This window comes from Acartia tonsa, chromosome 3 (genome assembly GCF_053477335.1).
Source record: "Acartia tonsa isolate MP-2025a chromosome 3, ASM5347733v1, whole genome shotgun sequence".
Lineage (NCBI taxonomy): Eukaryota > Metazoa > Arthropoda > Copepoda > Calanoida > Acartiidae > Acartia > Acartia tonsa.
Window position 1 is genome coordinate 16,674,323 of NC_137262.1, and position 24,908 is coordinate 16,699,230.

The 24,908-nt window shown below is 29.0% G+C and overlaps 1 protein-coding gene across 2 annotated transcripts in view; it reads right to left on the bottom strand.

The window, feature by feature from the left end:
* LOC145313480 (glutamate-gated chloride channel-like) overlaps positions 1–9,800 on the bottom strand; it is a 67,536-nt gene extending 57,736 nt beyond the window's left edge. For both annotated transcript variants that reach the window (XM_080152914.1, XM_080152913.1), the window contains exons 1-2: positions 9,600–9,800; positions 1,192–1,272 (exon numbers count right to left, since the gene is read on the bottom strand). In XM_080152914.1, coding sequence (XP_080009040.1) covers positions 1,192–1,272; positions 9,600–9,646 — 128 coding nt within the window. In that variant the 5' untranslated portion in view covers positions 9,647–9,800. The remainder of the gene's footprint in view (positions 1–1,191; positions 1,273–9,599) is intronic.
* Between the last annotated feature and the right edge of the window lie 15,108 nt (positions 9,801–24,908).

Here is a 24,908-nt window from a genome sequence, read left to right on the forward strand (position 1 = left end):
GAATGTTCCTAAAGGGACAGTATTTGCTCTACATAGAGAAACACAGGGAGTAAGGGAGGGGACAATGGGCAATTAATTCAATTTAAGAGTATTTGCTGAAAGACCTTGAAATCCAGATTAATCCAGAAAATATGTAGGAAATTCTAAAGGGAGAGTTAATACAGTACAGAAAACAATAAAATAAGAAGAAAGTTCCAAGAAAAAAGCATTCATTTGAAAATTATATTACCAGCACATTAGACTGACGTAACCATTATGTAATTTAAACTAGAAAAATTGACTTGGAACACATATACCCATAGCCCCATGACCCAAAATTTAATTGGATTCTTAAATTGTTTATTAAACAAATATCACAATAAAGTTTTTATCTATGAAATGATATTTTCTGGAGAAAAAAAATTGTTAAAACCAGCCACATCATAACAAATTAAGTTTATTAATACTTGTGTGCAATATTCAAAACTAACAAACGAGTTAGCGGCATTCTGTGCGCTAGTACCCAAATTCAGTCAGAAACTGCTAAATTCTTGCACATTCTCTTTAAGCTGGTACCCAAAGTCTGAGACTCCTAAAAATTGAATATTCGATCCATTGTCCCCTCCCTTACTCCCTGGAGATACAACCTTGAATACTAAGTAGACCTAAATGCAAAATTTAACAAAATACAAATTTTCCATTAATGTTCAATAAACAAAATTAATTAATATTACTTGATTGTCAAAGTTTAGATGATTTAGAAATATGTGATTTAAGTTATGATAGACTTAAATTTTCGGGTATAATCCCTTTCGTGGCAACACCTCTTAAGGGGCGTTTTTTTTATTTTCACAGTAGCTTTTCTCCTACTTCTAGCCCCTGCGGGGGGCTCTAACCCTGCGGGACAAATTGCCTAAACCTGCAGGGCAATCACCTAACCCAATATAACCTAACCTAACATAATCTATCAAAAGCCATTTTGAAAATACGAAGAATCGCCCCTTAAGAGGCGTTGCCATGAAAGAGACTATACCTATATTTTCATACAGACTTTAGGAACTTTTAAATTTATATGATTTATAAATGTGTGATTTCAGCTATGATAAATTTGAACAGACAGACAGACTTTAGAGCTACTATGTCGGGTGAATTACAGCCACAAATTATTTAAATACACATTTCGTATCTAAAAAAAAAAATATTCATATTCACCTGTAATTAACCCCCTGTTTCTTTTTCCGCATACCAAAGAACATATCGAAGGAGTTGGCGTTTGAGACACTGTGCACATTACTGAAAATAAATATATCATTAATCAGTGGTTAGTTCAGGAATCATCAAGGAAGAGTAAGCTAAAAACTAGCGTAGCTATTAAATAATACATTTGTATTTACAGCATAGAAATACATGTTCTAAGTTTTAGTTATGAATCTATAACTTTTTAATTTTTTAAAACATGTGTTATATACTTAGCAATTTTAAAAAAACCCGCTCTGTTTTTTTTGGAGAATCGCTGATAGCTGCAAGAAATTAAATTGTATTAACCACTATATTTTCACATTTATAATACGCAGATACATTGAACATAGGCGACTGTTAAACCCTGTAGCCTGCGGATCTTATTTATTTTACTTTTCCTCGTTTTTATTTGATCAGACAATAATTCGTTAGAGGTTTTAGAAAAAATGTAAATAATATACTTTTCTACTTCCAATCACTAAATAATCATTAGTTTATTTACAAATTAAAACATGAGAAAGGGATGTTCATCCACAAATTTTTGAAAATTTAGTCAATTTTAAACAATGTTTCTTTTTGGTTTATATTATACTAGCGGCTCGAAGGTACAAAACAAACCCAAGACTTAAATCTGAAAATAAAGTAGTGTAAAATCATCACAGAACCTTTTAAAGCATGCCTAACATACATAACCAAATCGATACCTTCATTATTGAGATCTTAAGCTTCAGACAAAGAAACTTTATATATTAGGATATTTTTTTTCTCTTAAAATGTATTTATACAAAAATATTCAAGGTTGCACACCCCTGAATATTTACTTGCAATTCAAGGACTGGATTATTAATATGAATTATTTATAACTCTAAAAAGCTGATAATATTAAATATTAACAAATAAATACTAACATAAATATCAAGTAGATTTATTTGCGTACTATTTGATATTTATATATTTATTTTAATGTAATTATGTTAGGGTTCTTCAGAGATAAGACACAAGATAAGCCAAACAATATAACCCCTTCTGTAGATTGTAATTATTGGATAACAAGTTGGACATTAATAGTTTGGAACCGACTCAACAAAATTAAATAATACCCAGAATTTTTAAGTCAACAAATACACTAACGTGGTTATGAAACTTTGGGTCACTCCCAGTCTCCCTGCATTATATAGTCTTTTTCCTTGAATATCATAATCGATAAAATATCCATTTCGATCTTGTATAAAACTAAAGTTGAAAAGCTGTTGAAAAGGAACTATCGGTTGTTTTATCTATCGATATTATATACAACTAGATTTAGACAATGTTTTTATTTATATTATTCCTTGACTAAAGAGTAGTGAGCCCTTTCCCAATCATATTTAAATACCTATTTATTATCCTATATATATATCCCTAATCCTATATTTGTTTTGATGTAATGGAAGTAATACTTTTTTGCATTACCGCTAAAAGCCTGACAACAATACACACCATACAATTAGGCAAACATGCTATATACATAATTCCCTCAATTTTGCAAACAGGGCAATCACCAATTGTATGCTCATAATTTAACAATATAAGACTGTAGTTATAGTACTACATTGTTTTTTTTATGAGAACTTTTTTGAAAGCAATTTTACCCCACTTATAGTTATCAGAATTTAATGATTAATGGCTTATTTTCTTCGTTTTTTAATGCAATTAATAGAACACCAAAAAAATATTTCAGTTTTTATTTAAAAAGTACAGTAAAATCTAAAATTAAAAACTTAGGTGTCAACATCTAAAAATGGTTTTAGCGCATTTTTCTTATGACTAAATCTTCTACCCTTTGCAAGAAAAAAATTGGATTTTCTGTAGTCGACTTTGGGCGGCCAGTACTCCCTCCCTGGTTGAGATATGACCTTCAAACTTTAATATGTTCTAGTTCATGTCCCTAATAGTATATGTATACATTTTTAGTCCTATATCTCAACTTTGAAGTGTTTAGCAGCCATTCTTGCAAAAGGTTGAATATTTGAGCATAAGAAAAATGCGCTAAAACCATTTTTAGATGTTGACACCTAAGTTTTGAATTTGGGATTTTACTGTACTTTTTAAATAAAAACTGAAATATTTTTTTTGTTGTTCTATTAATTGCATTATAAAATGAAGAAAATAAGCCATTATTCATTAAATTCTGATAACTATAGGTGGGGTAAAATTGCTTTCAAAAAAGTTCTCATAAAAAAAACACACTGTATTATTATAGTCTTATTTGGTTTTCTTTCTCTTTTAAAGATTTACCCTGGTTTTACATATTAACATATTCATTTTAGCTTAAACTATTTTGATTACATGCTATAATGATATAAACCAATGATGCTCTTTCTATCCCTTTTCGTATTTAGAACTTCCCAAAACCTAACCTAACTTATTCTAACCTTTATGACGTAATAAAATTAAAATGAAAAGCAAGTGGGTTGATACTATTGACTGCTTGCAAGAAAAGGAATATTGCTAAACATTGCACGCTAACTTTCATGACTATACACAGTGTACAGTATACATTAGGACTATTTGAATGGTTGAAAATATAACAAGAATGTTAATATCCACAAAATCCATGCCACTAAGTAATTCCTAAAGTTACACTCCTGTAACACAAAGATTTGGAGTATAAGTATACCTAATTATCAGAAATAAAATATAAATAAAGATACAAAAGAAGAAGAAGGGTTACTACAAATAGTGTACAAAACAATACCAAAAACAGTGTGGTTATACAAAAAATTGGAAAGGAAATAGATAAGATGTGTAACAAATATTTGGCATAGTAAATATGCAAAAAAATAATCTACTATACATAACAAATATAACAGGGATCTGCAGCCGCCAAGATTGATTAAGACCAGTAAAAATATTAGGTATATAATGACTGCCTGATGATGAAAATTAGCATGTAGTTGTCTTGGAGACTTTATATTGATTAAATTAAAAGTGCGCTTGTGGCTTTAAAAAAAAAACAGTCAATATTTTTGCGGCTGTCTACCCTTGAAATATCTATTATATAATCCAGAAAATATAGGCTAAAAAGCTATATATTGCATACAAAAAATACTCAGATGGGATCTATACATACATACATATATGAATATTGAATATAGGTACATTAATACTTTTAATTTTTTTGTTATGCTTGTATTACAAAATATGCACAATTTTTCCAAAAAAAAATAAGAGCGGTAGTTTAATATTGATATCCTTTTGGTTGAAAGAATTTGTACCAGTTTTATTTAAGCTGTGTTTTTCATAGCTCGACGCAGCATCTGCGCTACTTAGCTAAAGCTTTACAACTCTAATTAACTCTGATGTTACCGTTAATAACACAATATGTTTTATTATTCTATTGCTATCAAATTTATTTAGGGTGAAATTTTTTTTCTTTGAAAATCAAAAAAATATGATCCGGGAAAAGAAAATCTACAACAATAAAATATTTCAACATATCTCCCCCTCCACAAAAAAAACCTATTTACTTGATAATATGAAAGATATATACTCCATAGTACACAGCCTAAAGATATTCCAACCTATTTCTGATCAATCATACTATTTACAAAAGCCGGGCAATCAGAATATTTTTGCTGGTCTGGTGATAACCAACAAATATTCAATGAGACGAGATATTACCTTTAGCCTGCATTCTAGGGTTTTCATGGATAATCTCAATATTATTTTTGTGTAGCGCTCCTTTTATATAAGTGGGATATGTTTGAACGTCCAACCTCTAACTGCTGTTAATAAACTTACTAAGAGTCTGGTTATTCTATCTTATAATTATACAATGTGCATTCCATACTATTTTTGTGCTACCCATGGTTATCAGTGTCTATGATAAATGAACTTTTAACTATTAAAAACTTAATTGACTTGGAACATTAGATTTCAAAGGATGGGATAATGTACTAAAATGAGTTGGTTTAGGCTATATTGTTACACAGAGAAATATTCGCCAGTATATAATTCAAATATACTGGTCTTTTAAATTCTGAGGTTTGAAACCACACAGAGTAAAATAAAACATTTGACTGTTCAAAAGATCTTAAGTGGCATACCTTAAAAAATATATAAAAGATGCATGTCCCTTCTTTTTTTTGTCGAAATTTACAAAATTAATTTGATTTTAACTACTCATTACTACAAATATTTCAAAAATCAGACGAAAAATGCTACGATAACAAATTTCCTCATCATACAGTTTGACGCATTGATATCCTAATACTTCATAGATTAACTTAAAAAACGTAAAAATACAATGATAAATATAAATATATGAAAATAAATTATATAAAAATAAATAAACAATATGATGCAGATAAAGAAAGAAAAGCAAGCTGTAATATTTTTCCATTATCCAAATGACGGGTATCATTTCTGTATGAAGGGTAGCTACTTTATAAGCAAATGTCTGTCACCTCGGCTAAGTAAGTTCGTTAAATTGATTTTCGTTCTCTTATTTATTGACATTTTTAGAAAAAAATTGACGTTATCCTCTAAGAAATTTTTTTCTTAAATTTTTAAAATTTGGTACCCACTGACAGAACTATGACTCTGAAAACTTGGCAAAACTTTTTTTTACAATTAGGTTAGGTTAGGTTTTTAGGCTAGGGGCCGAGCGCCCGCGGCTAGGCATGCTAGGGGACCGAGCTCTCCGGCCAGAGTTCATAGTTCTGTCAGGAGATGAATATGTCATTTTTAGTTATTTATTTATAGTGTAAGCTAAACTTAAAATGTAAAACATCTATTCCACATCTAAAATATAACAATCTATGTCCTTGGTTTATAACTGTACTTTTAATTGTAAGCTTCTGTTGGACATAATCATTCTTGTTTGATATATTCCTAACGGATAAAGATTTGTATGTACTCTATCCTGACTTTTAATATTCATATCTAGAGCTGAGTTGGGTTCTTAAAAAAGACTTGGGTAGCCGCTTTGTAAAAAATCGTCCAATATTTTACTAAAAATCTCCAAATTTTAATAGTTTTTCCTCGCATCGTATTATAAACAGCTTTCCGCGGATATAAAAATGTACAATTATAAGAATAGAAAGCTGGATATAATACGATGCTAGACATAGTTTTTTCGTATAGATAATAACCGGTTCTTATCCACCGGATTCGAATGAATACGAGAAATTCTTTTATGATAACCATGCAAAATAATCTTAATTCATAGAAGGAAATAAATAAAAAATGTACATTTAGAACCCTGCAGATCATATTTCGTTTTTATTTTTAAGAATCCACCTCAGGAATAGGAAATTGATATATCAAAATATAGACACTCAGAACACTTTTATCATGATTTCTGACAGATTATAACAGTTAGAAAGTTCTAACAAACAAGTGGTCCAGGTTGTTAATATGAACGACTGTGATGAATGATTAAAAACATTTTAATTTACAGACGGACGCAAACTATCTTTAATAACCGCCGATATGTCTATTTACAGGATTTATATTACAGTTTGAACAATAGTGTCCAATTTTGTACAGTACATATTATTTGAAATGGGGGGAAAAGTTTATTTACTAGAAACTACTATGTAGGATTTTAACGATTATTTGTACTTTTTAAACCTGCGAACATTGTTGGTCTATTAGGTCTCAGTGATAATTGTTTGTTTGGATACTACTGCAGATAGAGATGCGACATACAGTCAAAATATAATGGAAATGCAAGGTTATAAGGAGAGGTAGATAGAAGATAAATTCATTTAATCTTTCAAACTATTATTGTCCAGTGTGATAAGAAGCAGCTTATAGTGCCTTCTGAAAAATGACGTCATTCAATACATATGAACAATGATACGCCAATATGCACTTTAATTAACCAATGGTAAAATGCATACTTGCCTATCATTGGTCATTTGTATTGTTTGACGTCATTTTTTATTAGGCACCATAAGCTGCTTCACGTGGCAAGAAGTATGTTATCGGCATTGATTTTTTTGTGATTTTTAAAAATCAATCATGATCGACATTAATGATAACATTAAGATATACTATCTTAATCTCATATCTATTTCTTAATAAATGTTAGCTTTATAAACAAAAGTCTCAAGTTGATACAAAAACAGCACAAACGTATGTACCCCTTTATCCCATGAAAAGACAATGCTATAGTTTTTTGTTGTCATATTCATCAATATTATTATTTATGTATGCCTTGTGTATTGGTAGATACTATTATAGGTGCAAAGCTTCTCTATAATATTATTACAATGTTCAGACTAACCCTTTGGTGACACAATCTTTATATGCAATCCTGAATGCAAATGGTATTGTTTTGCATTTGTTTTTAGATCAATTCCTTTTCTTTTACTATAACTATAAAATAATACTTATATTCTTAACGTCTTTGGTTATTGGTTATGGCGTGATTCACATATACGGCCAATACCTTCAATTTGTCTTTCTTTGATCACACTGGGATATATAAAAAAACTCTGTCTACTTGTGGACGTCATCGTTCTTGATTTGTGGTGTTTGTAATAATAATGCCTGTTGTGCTATTTGTGTACACATATAAAAAGTTCTCAAGTGTTTTGCTTAATATTTTATAAGAGAGTAAAATAAAAGAGTCGACAAGATGTAAACTGAAGATTTATAGAAAATAAATAAAAGAGGAAATAAAGTGAAGATTGGTAGCGAGAGATAGTTACTAATTGTTCGTACAATAGATCAGGCGCCTCACATAATAGCAATACCTTTTTTCGCATCTTTAGTATGACAAAGTGTAAAATATATTCTAAATTGCCTCAAAAACTCTAGGATGATTGTATTGTATATCAATATTACGACATTACATTAATTAGTCAGAATAAATGGCTATCAATTACAGTGAACAGCCAATACCAGACCCCCTTATACCTATGTATTTGTTAGCAAATAATACAAATTATAAGACAATAAGCCAACGTCCATAAATGGCGAAACATAAAAATATAAAAATATAGGGTTTAGTCCCTTTGGTAGCAATGCCTCTTAAAGGGCGTTTCGTCGTATTTTAACAGTAGCATTCTCCTATTTCTAGCCCCTGCGGGGGGCTCTAAACCTGCGGGGAAAGTTGCCTAACCCTGCATTCAAAAGCATTTGTGATTATACGAATCGCCCCTTAAGAGGCATTGTCACGAAAGGGACAAAATATAAATACATAGATATGTCGAATAAACGGAAACTAGGGGGCGCAGCCGCTAGTAAAGATATAAAGTTTGAGTGAAAAGAAATTTTCTTGAAGATTAAAGAAGGGGGGAACAAATAATAGAAATTTAATCCAAAGATTTCAATTTGTAAAATCCTTGTAACAATTTGTAGGCAATTCTTTTTCAATAAATACATTTTTTACAATTTATTTAATAAGGGTAAGATTGTTTGTCTAGATTTTAATTATTTCTTTCAACCAAGTTAAGAAATTTCATTTTCAGAATCGTTATCTTAATTTATACTAGCAGTTACGCCCGCAAAGGCCACTAGGGGCACTTTAAAAAATGTATGTGTGGAGCGAGGGAACAATAAGAAGCTTCACTGCACTGTTAGGGAGAGCATTACTTTTATATATAAAAATTAACAAAATTCTTATGAATTTTAAATGAAGCAGAAAATATCTCAATTTGTTTTACCCGGGTTGTTTCATAAATTTAGAACATAGAAATAATAGAATTGAAAAGCAGAAAATGATAATATAGTTGAGAAAGGTTTTATAAAGTGAGTATCCTTTGATTTGTAGTAGCGAAACTACTCTTTAATGCATGTTGTCTGTCCTTCTGACAGTCCAAAATATGATTTTTTTTGTAATTCGCTATTTATGAATGTTGTCATTTAAACTACTTGTAAAAAGCATGCAATTTTAAGGACTTTGCAAGATATTTCACATGTGTATCAGTGGTTTAACAACGAATTACACCAGTTAATTAATTTACGAATGCAAAGTGCTTGTAAAGAAGCTACGATATTAGAAAAAGAGAAATATGTGTATGGGGAAAGGGGCCCTTCGGGGAAACTTTGTGAAAGAAAACAAATTATTTCTAAATTGGAAAAAACAAGTTTTCTTCTGTTCTTTTTTTTATACTATAAAATGTTATTTTCAGAAAAAAAGGATGAAAACAAAAAATTTAAAATTCAGTTAAAAGCACAAATGAATATTTGTAGATTCCAATTAAGACTCTAGATAATTAAAGCCAACAAAAGACGATATAGCATTTTTATTAATAATTTGGGTATTAGCCTAATTCATAGTCAATGTCCTCTCCCTTCCTGTCCCAAACTTATCCACACCAAAAAATCATTATTTTCGTTACCTTTGACACTTTTTTTTTGGCAAGTAATGTCTATAGAACTCTTACCTGATGAATGCAGAAACGAGAATGAATAGCCAGACATTGTAAACCATCCTGGTGATCCACTGGTAAGACTGTAGGTCCAGTAACAGCCCACTGTGTCCAGGGCTTGTTTAGTTCACTGTGTAGTATAGTCCAGGTGGGGGTGGTATTTGATTTACTGTGGAAATATATTGCATATTTTATACATTATCATTTTGATTCTCTAAAATACAAAAATAAAATATTATTTTCATAACATTTTGATTATGACAAGTCATTTCTATGAGTCAATCATCCATAGGTTATAAAGGACAATGCTTTCCTGCATCTTATTGCATCCTATTACTCAGTAATTGTTATCAATAAAGTAACAAAACAATGAAAGACTTGACTATGATAGTAGTAGAAGGCAAATATTTCTAAAATTCTCTTTATTTTTAGGCAATAAAATTAATAGCGAATATAAAATGTAAATTACAAAGACATGAAATGCTAAAATACAAATCTTTTATTTATTTTGTATCTTGAATATTTTGTTACACTTGTAAATACTTAAAATAATAACAAATAATTTATTTTCTCGTATTCATTCGAATCCGGTGGATAGGAAGTTTTAGAAATACTTATCTACATAAACTATCATTTTTTGTATATATTTCTGTTTTTGTATGCTATGCTAATATTTGCATTAAATTAGTTTTTTTTGCATTCTGCTTTTCCAAACACATTTCGGATCATTATAAAAAAAAACTTTTTTTCTGCATGTTACATGATGCTACAGCAAATTTGATTAAAAAAGAGTATACTATACATTTTTGGATATATGTATTTATAGGGAGAGGGAGGACAATGAACGTAAAAATTGTAAAATTTATCTTCAGCACTTTCGTTCCCCAAGCTTCTTCAGACAGAATTTTAAAATTGGAGAAGAAAATAAATCTATCTTTTGTTGTCCTGTTCTGAGCAAAATAATTACATTGTGACAAAACTGGAAGAACTATCTCTAGCTTAATACTTAAATATGAAAAAAAAACTTAAAACATGTCGAGAAATGTAATGACATCAAAAAGTTTGAGCAGTTTGTAAAAGACTTTTCCTATGTATGTGCTTTGATCAGGGTTCAAGAAATATTTAAAATTGTCAAAATTTCTATTAAAACATAAAAAATCATTTATATTACCTTATTATATTATTAAAATGACACTGATAGTCATATACTTTTTATTATTTAATATTTAATTTTATCCAAAAATCTTTAATATTATTGTATTTGATCAACTACTTTTTGCTTATTTTCTCATCCCTTAATCCCTGGCAAAACTTTATTTCCTTTTCAGTGTTTTCATTCCATTGACAGATGAAATAAGACATATGGAAAGAAAATATTTCAGCACAATATTTTAAAATACATATCTAAAACATGTTTATATAAGACATAGACATATTTTAGATAGAAAGATAGATATTCTTTTTTACTATTTGACAATAATAATTTTGTCCAAGCCTATGGTACAGGCTGGATTAAACTGTAAACAAACATTTGAAGCATAGAAAAAGGCAAATTTGCAATAAACTAACAATGTAAAAATATTTCTATGCTATAACATTATTAAAATTTTTGTTGTAAATTTCTAAAATAAACTGAAAATTGAAGAAGAATTATTTTCATGCAACATATGTTTACCTCATAAAATATGTATAGTGTATTAAACTCAAACACATGGAGAAAGAGTTTAATTGAATTAACTTTGGTAGTTTAACTTTTCTTCTTTAAATTTTGAAAAGTGTTTAGAAATTTGAGGAAAGTTTCAATGCTATCCTATGCATTTTATATAAAACCCTCTCTTGAATTACATATTACTGAAAAAGAGCTCTAAAATAGTAAATTAGAAAATAATAAGAAAAATTTGATTTCCCTATTAATCTTGAATATTTCTGAAAGGTACTTTTGCAATGCAAGTAAGCATTACGCATATATTTTTGCATACATTTCTTACCTACACATGAAAATTTATTTCATTTTCTCTACTTAAATTCTGTAAGGTTAACTAAAGGTAAGATTTATCCGCAAGAAATATCTATGCAGCAATTCATTCCCTAGGTACCTAATCTTTTCCAAATATGTATAGTGTGATGATGTATCTGTAAGCATCCAACATGTTTTATACTTGTTAGTAGTTAGCACAAGATAAAACTTTTCTTATTTGCACGCTCCTAAGCATCTAAACTTGAGAACAACATGTATTATAAAAGTGTTGCCTAGAGTGAGGATAATGTAAATTTGTATCAACTGTGTGTAAATTGTAAGTATCTTACTCAATGAACTCTTCCCTTACCAGGAAAGTTATCACTCCCCTGGGGATTCAACTAAAACATTTTATAAAAATATCTATATCAAATAAAACTTATCAAAATACATATAGAAATTAAACTAATTAACAATAATACTTGATGAACCAGAAGTATTAAATACATTAGTAAAAAATTAATCTAGTGTTAAAGCCAGGTACAGTTCTGAGGTTCCATAACTTGGAGATGGTTACTAATCCTGGCATAGGATGATTGGAAACCTGCATAATACCCATCTTAAATATCTGATTAGGTTTGCTTCTTTTCATTTAGTCACATTAAACATATAAGAAAAAAGGTTGTGTGTGGATTTATTTACACCATGAGTAATAATGTTATAATTTCTATCAAATATACGATTTCCTTTAAAGTTCAATTTTTAAATAATTATAGTTAAGTGTTGTATAAAGACTTCAAAACGTTGAGATTAATAACATAAACACGTTAAGGTTGATGTTTTGTCATTCTGATCTTATGTATCCACTCCTCTTATAATCACTCTTAGGAAAATGCACTTTGAAGCCAAGAAAAGCAATCCCTCTTCACACTTTACCAGCCTGGCATAGTTGTAAAACCAACTACTTGGATAAAGGGTACATATGCTGTTTTTCAGAGTAGCTACACTATAATTTAACCAGAATATAACATGCTCATAATATTGTTTTTATTTATAGTTAATATCCTATATTCTTTAAATTAAAACTTTTGCATTTTTATATTATGGATTTATTTTAAACTTACCTTACTTCAAAAGATACTTGTTCAACTTTAAAATGATGAGCAAAGAGGTTTGTAATAGGATTTTGTCTGATTAGTTAAGCTACACTGAGCTGATGTAAATATATCAAAGTTTGAGGTTGTTAGTGTGGTATTGAAAGTCTGATTTGTAATCTAACTATTCATTCATTGCAACAGTTAGATCACTGTGAGGGTTTGTGTTTCCAAAATGTTATTTCAAATTATTGAAGAAAATAAGTAACGTTTTCATTATGAAAAAGATTTGAATTACAATTTCTTTTTTTTTAGAAATAAAAGAACAAATTAGTTTTTGAAAGAAAATAGATTGTAAAGTGGCAGCTGTGTGCAAAAGCTTGCCAAAAAACCAGAGATAATTTGTGTAAATTAGAATTGATTTTCCTTTGATATTTGGTCAGTTGGTCAGATATTCTATGTAACATATTCCCCCATTTACTCAAATTATCTGATGGTTCACTGATTATTGGCTTTATAACTCTCTTGGTATATATTCCATTTGTAATAAAGATCAATCAGTAATCATCTTGATTACTGCAAACTAGTTTCATTTAGTTATTTCTACTTTTCATTTGGTTTTAGATTTCTTTTTACTCTGAATTCTTCACTTTTACAGCACTTTTTTTCCTTCCTTTAGTTTTAAAAAACTACACTTTCTAAAAATACATTATAAAACTTAAAGTACAGAAACTAACACATAGCTGAGATACAATTCAAATTAAAAAAAAGAACCTAGAAATTGTAATATGGTCAAGCTAAATGGTTTATATTTAAAAAAATCTTTTCACATATTGATCAATTTCTAATCTCAAATAAGAAGAATCTAAATGTTTTTACTTAGTATGATTATAGGTTTACAAAGTTATAATATTATTCCAAAGTTACAGATCTACTTTCCTAACTTTACTGTACATAATCAATGAAATTGTTGATGATGTAGCAGGATCCAACCCCCAAAATTACCTAAATTATCCTTGATTGACGTGTTGTGTATTGTAGGGGAAGGATAAAGATAAAATGTCAGCATAAAATAAAAATAGATAAAAGGTCTATTCTATTCTATTTTTGTATTCTAGATAAACATAAAATTTTAATTGATTTGTCTTTATACAATGGCTTAAAAATATAATATATTTAAAGTAGCAAACTTTTCTATAATTCAAATGAAAAAATATAAATGTTGATTATAGAATTTACTTGGCCCTTTCTTTAAAAGCCTTCTTATCTTCAGTATCAGTTTAACAATTATCATTTAGTTTAGAGAATTTTTATTTCAATATTCTAAATATATTAATGTATAACCACTAAATTATGATTATAATTCTTAAAAAAACTAAATGCATTTCTAAGCTTGTATTCCTTTAAGATGAAAAGAATGCATTATTTCCAAAATTGTTCTCTTTCAATTTTATGACTTTTTTTATTTTTACAGCTGTGTGTCCAAGTTTGCCTATTCTAACAACTTACACAAAAATCTTTTGAATGTTGACCAAAGTTTTTTCAATTATATTGTGAACATGACTCAACCATGGGATGTAAAGATATGTAAAAGTGGAAATCATTGTTTTTTTTTGCAATGCCGAAATTCATTAATATTCTCAGAATTATGGATATTATTTTGCTTATAAGATATAATAATAAAAAACTTATTAGGGACAAAAGGTTGTATAACATGTTCTCTTAGGCCAAACAAAATCAAATAAATGTAATAAGTATAAAAATACAACCCAGACAACTACCTGGCCCATGTCTTGGGGACCTTTATTGTCTGCTAGCAAATTGCTTTTTGCTCTTTAGTAGCGACTCTGCTATGTTAATGTTTATGATGCTATTGGCTGATAGACCCAATTAAAAGTCAGTGCAGAGTCCACGGGGTGGGGACATACAGTTTTTTAAATTCTTCCCCCTTTATTGTTTTACTCTAATCAATGTCGAACATATTGTATTTTTAATTTAGTCACTTGACTATATTTAACTAAATCATTAGATAATGATTCCAGTATTCGATATTTACTATTTTTGGCTAATTTACAAGTTCTTCTATTGCGGTATTCAATCTAAGCTATTTTTTGATGGTAAATAACATTTAAGTATAATACTTAGATTCTCAAATATTCTACTGAGATTTTCTAGTTTACAGAGCCCTTAGAAATTGCCCTCAAAAGAGGAAGGAAGGTTGCATTTACGCTTGTCCAAGAAAAAAGAGCAAAGTTTTTCTAATATTTACATAGTTCGGGGAAATTAATGCAAAATGCCCACAGATTGTTTTGGATTAGAATATATTATAGGTAGTTAATAATTGGTAATCTTTATCAAACTTGCAGCATTTATCTTCAGTTACAAATGTGCATTTAATATAATTTTTATTGCCTTTATTATAAATGTCCTACTAATGAAATTCAATAGTAAGAGATATAAGTTTTCCGGAATTGTAATGTAGGGAGTAGATTTGAAATCTGCATCAAATTTTAAAGATTTTTTTTTATAAAATTCGTTTTTTGTATAATTCTTTATCTAAAAGCGAAAATACAAATTAAGTTAATTAATTTTGGCATCTGTGATTGGTGGATTTAAAAAATCTGCGCTCTGATTGGATGTCGTACATCAAGCAACCAATTAGAGCGCACGTAGTTTAAAATCCACCTATCCTATTGGTCAAAATTAATTAACTTAAAATGTATTTTCGCTTTTAGATAAAGAATTTTACAAAAAACGAATTTTATAAAAAAATCCTTAAAATTTGATGCAGATTTCAAATCTACTCCCTATATTAAAATTCCGGAAAACTTATATCTCTTATTCAATAACATAAAAAAATCAGCAAATGTTTTTTAAAATATAAAACAAGATTTTTTTCTGTTATTGAAAATCCGTATGGTTTTATTCTACCTACTTACTTTCTATTCTTTTTATTCTCTGGTGATATTAGTGCATGCATTTTGATTAAAATTGTGTCACATCTATTCTCAATCATTACAAAGGATCATTTAGAATTAATTTTATAATGTGAAAGCTGATTTTTTTCAAAAGTATCTGCATTTTAATACAATATATAGAGTTGCTTTAAAAATAAAGCTTCACCAAAACTCGTTACTAAAAAATTGAATGCATTACACAATAAAACTAGGAAAATTAAATTATAAAGTTAATATTTTTTTTTTAAATGTAGTTTACTTAAAATATACATTGCATGATATTAAATTAAACCCTTGCCGAAATATGAGGTACATGGCATCTCTAAAATTATAAATGTTGTCCTATTGTTGTATAGTACAATAAATCTATTAATTTAGAGCTATATTTGTAATTATGTAGTGCCTTTTATGGTACAAAGAAATCATGATGAATTGTTGATAACTATTGATTTTAATTGTAAAAATTAATCTCGAATCTTTATTCAGTTGTCCTATCCCTATAAGCTCTGATAGCCCGTATAATTGCAAGGTTATGGTATATGCCATGCATTGCAGTTTATACTTGTTTAAGCACAGCTACTCTATCACATGGGTAAAATAATCCTCTTGTACTACATAGTATGTTACTAAATTAGTTATAAATGGTAAACGTAACTTAATAAAATTCAGGACAAATAAGTCTACACTAAAACCTCTTTTATAGCTAAACTAAATCGATGATCCGTTTGGGTGAGTCTAATTTTTTTTGGAAAGTCTACTTTTTATGTCTAAATGAATCGACTGATTGAGTTGAGATTTCCTGGAATTGTTCGTCATATAGTCCTAAATACTGTTATACGTTGAAAGATATTTTAGTGGGATATTTTTTTTATCTAACTACAATTAGACTATGTTTTTCGAATATTGTGCCTTTTCCTTTTAATAAGTGACAATACAATTAACAAACATGCAAACTAAAGTTGGTTCTAATGATAATCCTCACATTTTTATTACAGCAGATTTATAAATCAACATAGGCTTAAAATAAACTGTGATTATGCTATAATAATATTTGTGAAAATTGCCCTAAAGTTAGAGTACACATGATGATATGCATCATACAAAAGCCACTAAATTTAAACAGGAAAAATGTTGCACACAAGTTCTGTACACAAATTTATGGGGGTCATGTGTAAACTAAAAATAATGTAATATATGGTTTCAATTACCCACATATTTAATGTAGTTAATAAATAGACTAGGATTACAAAATTTATAAAAAGAGAAGGCAATAAAAATAATATTAATATTTCGCAAAAAAAAACAATTGGGAATTTTGAAAAGAACCTCTTCTATATGAAATGTAAATCCTTTTATCTATCAATACATTTGTAAAAGTAAGTGGGAGGTCGCTGACGTGTATATTCAATACGACAAGTGTTACATAATCGCAAAATACATATCATAAATGGAAAACCATTATATTAAAGGTTGAGTGTTTGTCTGTCTGTAGATTATGATCTCGCTAACAACTTGAGCGATATGTTTATAATTTACACTGAAGCTTCTTACTGGTCCACGGAAAGTTAATATTTTTTTGGGGGAGATTTCCTCCCAAGAATGCACACCCAAAATATAGAAGTTTCTGTAGTTGAGGGATTTAATGTTTGGCTTTAATAATTTGATATTATACCTCCTACGAGTGTGATGGTACACCGGGAGGAAAGTATTGGGGACAAAAATATTTCCATTTTTCCAATAACATTGAATTTAAAAAGAAGTCTGAAAGAAAGAAATGCCCAGGAAGTTTATACGACTTAGGATCAGTTTTTTTTGTTGTTGACAAAATGGCCAACTTTAACATTGTAGGGCTTGTTTAAAGCTATTTAACCCTTACAGATCGGGCCCCAATTCCCACCTTAATAGATCGGGGGGGGGGGGTCATATTGACCCCCCCCTCTATCTCGGCTTCTGTTACAGATAAAGACGTAAAATTTTTTTCTGGTGGTTCATGTGTATTTTTAGAGAAAATTACTTTTTCTAGTCATAGCGGCCAGGCCGCTCCTTAGCCGTTTTTTAGCGGCCAGCCGCCAAATTTTAAAACAGCTGTAGAGCGGCCAATTTTGCAGCTAGGATGACCAAATTTTAGGACGAACTTTTATTTTTCATAACAAAAAAATTACTTTTTCTGATCATCGCCGAAAAACGGCAAATAACGGAAATCGCCATTTTCGGCGGTTACGGCGGTAAAACGGCGGTTGGCGGCGCCAACTAATATTTTTATCTGTTTATTGTTGCTCAAGAATTTACCAAAAAAAATTTTAGGACTCTAGCTGTAATAGAAGCCACGATATTCATGATATATGTCTGTAGTAAAAGCCGGACAAAAATCGGTCATAAAGTCGGTCAAACGGTCATAACACCACTTTTCTCATAAGGTCATTGATATCTCAGTATTCACCAAAAAAAATTTAGGTTTCTACCTTATACACAAAAGTCATAATGTAGAAATTAAGATTTATTTAGAATTTTTTTTAAATTTTGGTGCTACCCAACCGACTTTGACCGGACACCACGACCGACACAGACCAGATATCTTAATAAAATCAACTCTTGCCGACGCATAATTACTAAACTTAAAAAGTCATGAAGTCACAGCTCTCCATCTTACCTACAAAAAAAATGACATTGAAAAAACTAGAGGGGGGGGTCAATATGACCCCCCCCCCCGATCTGTAAGGGTTAAAGTATGAAGGGGAAGTTAAAATACGATCATAAAGTTTGATAATTTAAATATTCAGCTGTTATTTTGAAATTAAAGAGTTTTGTAAAATCATATTTTTATCTAAAGATACCAAATGTTTAATATATTTTTTTTGGATGGAGGTGTTTTTTTTTATGGAAAAAATACAACACACGAAATAACAGACAGGATAGTAGACGGGCAGACAGACATCGTTTATGTGTTAATATAGCTAGGAAGATTTATTTTGAATCTTTTTTTCATATTCATAGACAGATGATAAAAGAAAAATATTATTTATGTTGTAAAATTTAGTATGTAGAGGTTCCTGGTTGGTTGGGTGACATCAATAATTCAGAAAGAACCCACATACTAACACAGTCGGGCAGCTGATACTATTTACATTTACTTAAATTATATTTCATTCCATTATATTATATGTGCATAGCAAATAAACAATCGCCACTATACATTATAAGAACTTAACATAAAACCTTCATCTTTAAGTGAATTGCATTAAAATATAAATATCATTAGCAATTCTTCAAATATTCAAATATCTAAATGGTATATCTAATATCTAAAGGTAATATAGGCTTTTTGTTTACAATCCAATAACCTAAAATAAAGTCATATTTAAAACATTAAAACGATTCTAATTCTCTTAATTAATGTCAGTTTGACATTAACAAAACATTTAACGAGTTCATATTTTTTTACAAAAACTAAAATGTAGTTCTTATATTTATGATTGTTTCGTCCTTTAAGAAATTAGCTAAACAAGAATGGCATTATTCATTGAAGTGAGGCTTACAAAATAAACATCTTTTGAAAGAGTGTTGGAACTTATGTGCTATAAACTCTATAAATATACTATTCTTCCAAGTAGGTAAACACAGGACATATTTTAAGTAGATTATCTATATTTCCTATTCAACTAAAAACTTTGAGCTGCCTAACTTCTACACAGAAAAACATCTACTTACAAAATATCCCACAAACAACTACACACACAAACACAACACACAGACATACACATAACCACACAGATACACGTGGAAAAACTTTCCAGTGCCAAAGATTTTACACAGACATATAAATATTAAATATTCTTAGTATTGTGACAAATATAATGAATTTGATGAAAATATTTTGAAAAAATCAAGGACAACTAAAATATCTAAAAATTAATATAATCATTTTTTTTACTTCTGATAATGTCAAAATAACTATTAAATTGAATTTTGAATACCTACATTAATTTTAAAAATATATATTGAATAAAAGTAACTTTGTAAAAACTTTGTTTTCAATTTGTATATTTGATACCATTAAAACTAATAAAATATTGAAAAAAATTAGTACTGCCAAACGGTTAAACTATACTGCGTAAAATTTGATTGTATTGATCAACATTTTTATTAGATTTATGCAAAGATTTATGTAACGAAAGATCTCACCAACCGCTTAGATATTGTTCTCCTTTACTGTAACACCTTCTTAGGGATCCTAGAAAGCTTCATAACTATTTTGGCGAAGCTTACACCAACCTTCTAAGAAAAATGGCCCCTAGAAAAAAACCTAAAGTCAAGAGGGGACTTAATCCCCCCCTCCACATCCCACTTCAAGTGACTCTATAGACCTTCAAATTTATCCATAAGTACAGTTTCAAAAATGAACTATTATTTGGTTTTGAAAATCACCTCTAATAGTAGGTAAAAAACAAACCTTTTTAATTTTTTTTTAAACTGGAAAAAATTATTTGATCAGAATCGAACCCTTACTTTAATTGTTAAAATTAATTCTGAATGTTCAAATTTCCGGCTGAACCCTATTCACATTTACAAGGTTAATAAAGTTTATACTTCTAGACATTCTTGGGTTTTACAATAATTTAAACAAAACACAGTATTCTAATATCTTTCTATCTACAATATGTATACTAACGGTTACGCCTCTAGAGGCTTCTAGGGTTAATTGAGGTGATGGAAGTCGCTCCTCCACATTTTTAATTTTAGTTTTAAAAAGAAAAATGTGGGTGAAAGGGTTATCCTCCCTTAAAAGAGTTATAAATCTTCCCAGGACCTCAGAGAAGCTTTATTGTAAAGGAGATTGTTACATTTATATAAAGATAACATGATAACTAGCGCGATCTTACACAAAGATTGTATGTTAAGGGCGGAGTCATTGCTGTAAACGTATATCAGAAAGAAATTTTCTATTTTAAAGTTATTAAATGTCTATCCGCTATGAGGAAAACCTGCATTACCAGTTGAAGGATAACAATTCTAATAAATGAATCAAATATAAAAATTGATCACATTCTGTAAGATAGTATACTAAAGGTGTATCTATTTCCCATAAAAAATTGATCATCTACCTACAACTACCTATAGGTTAACCTATTTTAGCATTTAGATATACATATATACTTCTATGACTATATAAATTTCATGCTTTTTATACTTTAAGTAAATCATTAAAAAAAAAGATTTATTTTTGGTAATAATTTTCTCTGTGTTTCAAAACTAACCAAAAATCCTTCATTTAAAATTCTATACTACATACATTAGAACACCAAACACTAATCTAGGTAAAAGGAATCAAGTTCAGTTAATAAAAGTTGTAGAAAAAAAGTGATAAGAGCCTACTTACTTTAAATTTGTCTTTATAGCCCTTGGTAAAATTAAAAATTTATGTATATGTAAAGTCATGGTTCTTCTTAAATTTGACTAGAATATATGCTAGGACGGATGAAAAAGACTGGCAAAAATAATTAAATAATTTGGTTCTAGTTACGTTTATGGCAATCAAGCTTTTGAAAAAAGTTTCAGTATTAATATTTCTTTTACTGCAAAACCCACTCTAAAACCTACGTTAAAATCCTTCTCTTTAGACAAACACACACACACACACACACACAAACACTAACACACACACACACACCACGTTTCCTTACAGAAGATTACATACATGTAGTTTCCAAACTAGTGTGTGAATGCAATACACAGGTTTTAAATCTTAGCCACTTGATCATTCATCTACTTTATCTTTTTTTTATATTTTAAAAGTATGTGTGTGTGTAACCTAGCTTCACCTTATTAGAAATTTATAAAAGTATTTTAAATGTTTTTTTTAATTTGTAAAATTAAACTAGACATTAAAAAACGATTCTATCAAGGTTAAATGTGTCAAATAAGGACTTATTATAATTAGGCTATTAATGTGTACAATCTTTAACTTTTTTGAATGAGCACTTTGAAGTTGTCACATATAGTTTTATCTGACATACAAGATTAGTTAGAAATTACACCCAGGGAGTAGGGAAGTATATACAAGATTAGTTAGAAATTACACCCAGGGAGTAGGGAATTATATTAAAGATTAGTTAAAAATTAAACCTAGGTAGCATGGAAGTATATGAAAGATTGATTAAAAATTGCACCCAGGGAGTAGGGAAATATATACAATATAAGTTAGAAATTACACCCAGGAAGTAGGGAATTATATAAAAGATTAGTTAAAAATTAAATTAGGAAGTAGGGAAGAATATGAAAGATTGATTAAAAATTACACCCAGGGAGTAGGGAAATATATACAAGATTAGTTAGAAATTACACCCAGGGAGTAGGGAAGTATATACAAGATTAGTTAGAAATTACACCCAGGGAGTAGGGAAGTTTATACAAGATTAGTTAGAAATTACACCCAGGGAGTAGGGAAGTATATACAAGATTAGTTAGAAATTACACCCAGGGAGTAGGGAAATATATACAAGATTAGTTAGAAATTACACCCAGGGAGTAGGGAAGTATATACAAGATTAGGGAGAAATTACACACAGAGAGCAGGGAAGTATATACAAGATTAGTTAGAAATTACACCCAGGGAGTAGGGAAGTATATACAAGATTAGTTAGAAATTACACACAGGGAGCAGGTAGGTATATACAAGAATAGTTAGAAATTACACCCAGGGAGTATGGAAGTATATACAAGTTTAGTTAAAAATTACACCCAGGGAGTAGGGAAATATATACAAGATTAGTTAAAAATTACACCCAGGGAGCAGGTAAGTATATACAAGAATAGTTAGAAATTACACCCAGGAAGTATGGAAGTATATACAAGTTTAGTTAAAAATTACACCCAGGGAGTAGAAATTATATACAAGATTAGGAAATTACATCCTAGAATAAGGACGGACAAACCAAAATTAAAAAAAACTTACATAGAATTTAGTCAAATAAGTTAACCAAATCAAAGAAGCTTCAATTAAAAATGTAAACCACTAATAAAAACCAACTCATTGATAAATTTAAATTAATTACTAACATAATGTAAATTTTTCCCTATTGGCAGTGAAGATACTCTATAACTGTTTAATGTTTGTGCGTATTCTATTCTTTGTTCGTCTGTCAGTCTATAAAGTTATTGTAAATATTATAATTAAAATTGTACTTTTCTGGTCATAATTTATAAGTGTTCAAAAATTTAAGTTTTAAAGTTAATGTATTTTTTAAAAAAATTAGTTCATCTTGTTTTAAAGTTAAATAAACATCAAATGAATTTAGACATGAAAAGTAAATTGAAAACAAATACTTTTTGCTGAAAAAATAGGTACAAGAAGAATACAGTATTCCAATTGAAATATAATTATTTGATTCATATAGGCAAAATGGTTTGTCCTTCAGATAAAACATGCGTTTAAACATTATTTTCATTGTCTTAAACAATATACATATATGATCTTTATTCTATGTATGAATTGATTTATTATTACATGGATCTTAAACCAGATTATCATGTACTCTCTAACAAAGTGAAACTTGTAGTTTGATTAAAATAATCCACCACCTTTATCCCATCCCATCCTCCTACTGGATGGACGAACTGACCAATAAATGTTGTCCTTGTTAGCAACCCCTGTCGTAATATCCATTTATTTTCTATATCCATTTATGTATATTCAAATCCAGCCTATTGACGAATATGACACTAAATAGAACATTTCATTCAAAGTTCTGACGTTTTCAATTTGAATTGTCTACAGTGAAACAAATTACTTTGGTACAACTTATTATTACAGAAGATATTGATTCAATAATATTAATAAATTAATATATGTCTGTTTGTGTGTTACTCTTTAAATAAGTAGTGATATGGTCATAAAATATAATTCTAAATTAAAATTTAAATCATGTTAAATGCGTCCCATCTTTCTAAAACCAGGATGAGAATTTTCTTGAGAGCGTAGCAAGTATATATTTTTGTCAAATTTTGTATCAATAAATATTTGTATAATTTATTTGTATTAACTTGATTAATGAAACTAATGAAACGGTTATTCCCAGGACAATTTGATAGGTACAATTTTTAGGCATAGCATTTATATAATTACGAAATGAACTGTAGGAACGTCCATAAAAAGGAAACTTCTTTTTAATCAATTTTTTTGAAGCTAGTAATAGTGTCTAACATTTTATCTTTGTGACGTAACAAAAATCGAGGGATGAGAGGAGAGTTGGGAAAGGAAACCCCTAAAAAAGAGATGGATTTTTGTTACGTCACAAAGATAAAAAGTTAGACACTATTACTAGGTTCTCTGATTTCTAGAATTTCTCTACTGATTCTAATTGTGTCATCCTTGATTGGTTTCAATTATATTTAATCAAAAATGAGAACGGTAATTTAAATGTCAAAAGTTGTATTTGATATTTTTTTATTAATAGAATACTATTAACATCAGTTTGACTTAAGAATGATGTTTAACAACTTTTTTTGTTTATTCAAGAATTTAGGAGATAGACAACAATAAATTCTTAAGGATTAAATTCTGCCTATCGAGCTTAAATACTTTTTTAGGGGAGAAAGGAGTTGTAGATTGATTTGATTATCGTTTCCCATCCCTCTGTATATAAAAGCTTTAAAAAATATTGCATATTACTACATATTTTAAACGGAATAATTGAGATAACTAAAAACTTTTCGCCAATTTTGTAGTGAAACACATTAATATTGAATTTGAATCACTTTGACTTTAAAAAAACATTTAATTAGATTTGAATATGTTGAGATCTCCATAGTAAAATTCATAGATAAATTAACTTTAGTGGCTTTTATGAACTATACATAAAGTTATCAAATATTAAAAGAAATTATAAATTGCATATATAAAGTAAAGCATTAATTATCATACACCTATCTGGCAATCCTTTCAGCATAAATTGGTAAAAATCCGCTATTCACTCCCCTCGTATACTAATAGACCATCATCACTTTACATTAGATACAAATTTAGGCTCTTCAAAAGGTTTTCTCTCTTAATATTGTTCTTAGGCTAACTTAAAAATTATATATGAAGATCTTAAGGATGCCAAAGAGATCTAAAAATATTAGAAATAACAAAAACACGATTTTTATAGGCTAATTTGTAAGCATGTACAATTTTGTAACTTTCGCCCTATTTTTGAGGTTGTGAAATGGGCTCCTTAGGCAACAACAAATTAAGCACAACTGATTATTAAAGAGCGTAGCAGAGCAGAGAGAAATAGGGAGTGTTTAAATTGGGGGGATATATGGAGGAGGGTTGGGA